Below are 5,079 nucleotides of genomic sequence, written 5' to 3'. Positions count from 1 at the left end.
TAACTAATAACATATATAATATGCATAACTTTTGCCCATATGATTCTCATTCAAAAAATGAAGAATTAGAGTTAATACAAAAGTAATGCTTTTTAGTATATAACCCTATCACATTGGGAGTGTCGCGCGACTTTGGCAATGTCTCGTGGGTATTATTTTGACTTTTCAACTTATCGACTTTGGGACTGTCGTAAGGGTTTTCTTTCAACAAACCATTGCCATTTTTTTGGCCAAAAGAATTTTTAAATAATTAAAAAACTAACTTGGGGCCCACTTTTAATAAAAAATAATTTTAAAAAAAAACTGGGTCCCACTATATAGTTGATTTGGTTGCTACCATCTAGAGTTGGGGACGGTTTGTGAGTGACTATTCATATTGGTGGAGACAAACTGTGGGGATTTGCCTCCACCACCTAGAGATGCTCTTATGTCATTACAAATGATGTAATATTGGTCTATGTCATTCCAAATGATATATGGGTACTTATGTCATTATAGCTGTGTAATATAGATCATTCCAAATAACATATGGGTTCTTATGCCATTACAAATAGAGTAATATATATATGTCATTCCAAATGATATATTAGTACTAATGTCATTACAAATGGTGTAATATATGTATATGTCATTCTAAATGATATAGAAATTAGACTTGGTGTTGGAGAAAAGCATACGTATGTTACTTTAAGAAGTAAATGGTCAACATGAGAGGGGCTAACGTGAGAAAATGGTCAAAGCTGGATAGATGCTTAGTCAATGCTGCCTGGACATCTCTAACCTTGTCCACAAGTGTGGAAGAATTAACCCAGGGAATCTCAGATCACTGCCCATTGGTTATGTCTTTCTTTAGTTCTGGTAAAAGCCACCCCCCCCTTCAGGTTTTGTAATTTCTGGTTGCTTCACAAAGAGTTCAAGGCTTCTCTCAAGGAGTGTTGGGATATACCAGACCATGGTAGCCCTTCGTTCATGTTGACAAGTAAGCTGAAAAGTCTAAAGGCATTGTTAAAAGGTTGGGCAAGATCCTTTTGTAATGACACTCAGAGGATGGTTGAAGAAGCAAGAATGCAACTCCAGTCAGTGCAAGCTTTGTTACACCGGAATCCGATGGACTGCTTCCTTAGTGCTCAAGAGTTTGAGTTGAGAGAAAAGCTATGTAGCTTGATTAAAATGGAGGAAGCTGACATTTTCCATAAAACCGATATTGACTGGCTATGCTTCGTGGATAAGTGTAGTGCATATTTTTTCAATGCGCTGAAGGAGAAGAAAACTAGAAACTATGTAAGGGTTATAACATATGCACAAGGCACAAAAAGAGAAGGGAAGGACAAAGTAGTTGCTGCTTCCTCCAATTATATTCCAAACTTTTGGGGGTGTCTTCCGAAGCATATTGTGACTCTGGGTTCCTCAATAACCTTATAGTGAAGGAGATCGATCAAAATACAAGCCTCTCTCTCATCTCCCATATTACTAAACTAGAGATCAAGGAAGCCTTATTCGATATGGAGGATAATAAAGCACCAGGCCTTGACGGTTATAATGCTTGTTTTTTTTAAAGAAAATTGGGATACTATTGGAGCAGATTTCATCAGAGCTATCAAGTATATAGTCCTCCACAGAAAAATGATTGGAGGTATAAATTCCATTTTCCTCTGCCTCATCCCAAAAATGAAAAATGCATCTTCAGTTGGCTCTTTTCGACCCATAGCTTGCTATAACATTATATACAACTATGTGTCAAAAGTAATAACCAACAGGATGAAGACTTGTATCTCTGGGCTAATCTCAAGTTCCCAATCAGCTTTTATACCTAGGAGGTCTATTCAAGACAACCTTCTCTTAGCTCATGAGTTATTAAGGGGGTATTCGAGAAATCATGGCCAGAAGAGATGTGCAATAAAGCTTGATATCAAGAAGGCCTACAATTCGGTTTCTTGGCAAGCTATTGAAGCCATATTGCACAAATTCAAGTTTCCCAACTTGTTCATATAATGGGTGAAAATGTGTTATGCATCTCCTACATATTTAGTTCTGGTGAATGGGATGCCTGGAAGCTATTTTGAAGGAAAAAGAGGACTTCGGCAGGGTGATCCAGTCTCTCCGTATTTATTTGTACTTGTCATGGAGATCTTGAGTACACTTCTTCACCAAGATTTGCAGATGAACATAAGCAATGCTCACTCAAAGTGCAGAAAGCTAGCCATATCACACCTCTGTTTTGCAGATGATGTGCTACTTTTCTGTAAAGGCAATATTGAATCCATAATGTCCATCAGTGATACTCTGAAAGTCTTCTCAGAAACAACAGGGTTTCAATTCAGCAATGAAAAGATGACACTCCTAACAGGCAACATGACTGAAGCAGAATGGTTAGAATTGGCAGCAGTTCTGAATATCTCAGTGGCCACTCCACCTATAACCTACTTAGGTCTCCCCCTCATTGCAACTAGACTAGGCATTAGAGAATGTTTGTCACTCATTGAGAAGATATCTGCTAGAATATCTAACTGGAAGAATAAAGACCTAAACAGAGTTGGAAGAGTGCAATTGGTGAAATCGGTCCTATCATCTTTTCAAACCTATTGGGCTCAAATTTTTGTCCTTCCTAAGAATGTGATAGAAAAGGTGGCAAAGTTATGCAATAGGTTTATTTGGGTAGGGCCAAGCATGGAAAAGAAGATGCATCATGCAAGTAGTGCGACCTTCAAACTAGATAAAGAACACGGAGAACTTGGCCTCGTTGACCCTATAGTTTGGAATAAAGCTACATACTGTGGCCTGGTTTATAAACTTGTGCAGAAATCAAGATTGTCTGTGGGTCAAATGGTCATGGAAACATCATATCAAACACAAACATTTTTGGACAATGAAAGCACCGAGGGACTGTTCATGGGTGTGGAGAGGAATAATGAAACAGAGAGAAATCTCATGGAAGTTCATTAGATATTGTACTGCAGATGGCAATGGTACTAGATTCTGGCATGACCCATGGTGTTCAGGCCCACTTATTCTCAATGGTCAAGCCAGAGCACTACTAGCACATGCTGTCCCAGAAGACGCAAAGGTGTCAGTAGTGATAGCTGATGGTGGCTGGTCAAAGATCATCACTGACCTACAAGAGTGCGAGGTAAAGGAATGGATTATGAAAACGGAGATTAATGCCTACACCACAGAGGACTAAGTTACATGGACACCTAGCAACTCAGGAGCATTTTCTACATCTTCAGCTTATTCGTTCCTAAAGAATGTGAGGAGTAAAGTCAAATTGTTCAAGATAGATGGGGGAAGTACTCAGTTCCAAAGCACTCATTCACAGTTTGGCAATTGTTTTCCGGAGCTCTTCTGACACAGAATAGACTGATGGCGAAGAAGGTCATTAGAACTACAAAATGTTGTTTGTGTGGCAACCATGATGAAAGTTTTTCCCATCTGTTTTTTTATTGTTCCTATTCTAAATTGGTTTGGGAAGAGTTCAAGAGGGCTATGGGCCTACCAGCCACTGTTAGAGCATCCCATGATGAATGGTATTACTTAATGCGATTATGCAGATCGAATACTATGGTGTCAGAAGTGATAAGAACATTCATATGTGTAGCAGTGCAAACCATTTTGGACTGAGAGAAATTGGAGATTAAAGAAAAAAAAATTTAAAGCAGCTCACGAGGTAAGTCAAAAGGTCCTAAATAGTATGAAGATTTACTTGGGGAAAACACTGGAATCAGTCCAGGAAGATGTGGGAACCAAATTGTTGTTGGCAAAGTTGGGAATTGGGGTAAGATTCAAAGACAAAGAGGAAAAATGGGTTAAATGGGAAAAGCCAGAGGTGGGTAAAGTGGTTCTGAACTCTGATGGGTCGGTGCAAGAAGGGGTGGCAAGCTATGGTGGAGTCTTGAGGGATAGTCATGGGGAAGTGATAATGGCGTATAATGGAAGTTCTAAGAGGTTGTCAGTGATCTTTCAGGAACTCCTCGCTGTATTAAAAGTGCTCGAAGGTGCGGCACAGCTGAACATCAAACATCTTCAAGTGCAATCAGATTCTATGCAGGGGGTCCATATCTTAACCAAAAAGGGGAAGCCACCGTGGTACTATAGGAACCTAGTTGCCCAAATTCAAGCTAAGAGTTTGAAGTTTGATCAATTATCCTTTGTCCATGTCTTCAGGGAGGGTAACCAAGTAGCTGATTACCTATCAAAAATAAACAGAGAAGATTGTAATGGTATTTTGTTCTTTATTCCCCCTATGGATAAAAAAAATGCATGTATTGATCATGAGGGATAAGGAAGGAACGTTGTATCTAAGAACCTGATATAAATAAAAGGTTGGGGTGTCCGAACCCCTAGTTATTTCAAAAAAAAAAAAAAAAAAAAAAAAAAAAGTAAAGCGCCAATATGACATTGAGAATGACATATGACATTATGGATATTTTAATTACAAACAATATAGAGTCATATGAGACCAAACTTGATGTGGCATTGAAACAAGTCATACTATGTCATTCCAATTGTCATAATAAAGATATGTCTTTCCAACCATTATAATAACTACCTAATATGTTATTATATTTACCATACTTAACAATATGACAGTAAATATGTTCACATATCATTGATGTCAAAAAAAGAAACAAAAATTGTCATAATATATGCATATATACAATTATCTTCCACAAATCATTCTAAAGACTCTGGTACATCAATCATTTAATCCTACACAATCAATCATTTACTCCTGCACAATGCAACCTTATACTCTTAGATTTGAGTAGACAAACTATTAGGGGGGTTGAAAACGACGGAAGATGAACAAAATGTTCCAGTTCCAAGTGGAACAATTAAACATATTCCTGCCCTAGTCAAGAAGAAGTGGGGAAGGTGTTGAGCACTGGTACTAAAAAAAACCTCTTCTTTTCTCTTTTCTCATTGTAGTTTAAGAAGACAAAGATGCATCAATATTGATTGTTCCGTTAAAAAGGATGCACATCAAATAGTGGTACTTTTCTATGATTCTTCAAGGCACGAACACCAAGTGCAAGTATGGATATCAAATTCCTTCACTAGCATGAGAAAGAACACTAAAAA

The 5,079-nt window shown here is 38.0% G+C and overlaps 1 protein-coding gene across 1 annotated transcript; it reads left to right on the top strand.

The window, feature by feature from the left end:
- The first annotated feature begins 3,688 nt into the window (after positions 1–3,688).
- On the top strand, positions 3,689–4,279 carry LOC147510102 (uncharacterized). Its single transcript, XM_086598011.1, has one exon. The coding sequence runs from the start codon at positions 3,689–3,691 to the stop codon at positions 4,277–4,279; it is 591 nt and encodes a 196-aa protein (XP_086454137.1).
- Positions 4,280–5,079: the final 800 nt, after the last annotated feature.

This window comes from Coptis chinensis, chromosome 3 (genome assembly GCF_015680905.1).
Source record: "Coptis chinensis isolate HL-2020 chromosome 3, ASM1568090v1, whole genome shotgun sequence".
Lineage (NCBI taxonomy): Eukaryota > Viridiplantae > Streptophyta > Magnoliopsida > Ranunculales > Ranunculaceae > Coptis > Coptis chinensis.
This window is presented reverse-complemented; position numbering and strand designations above follow the sequence as displayed.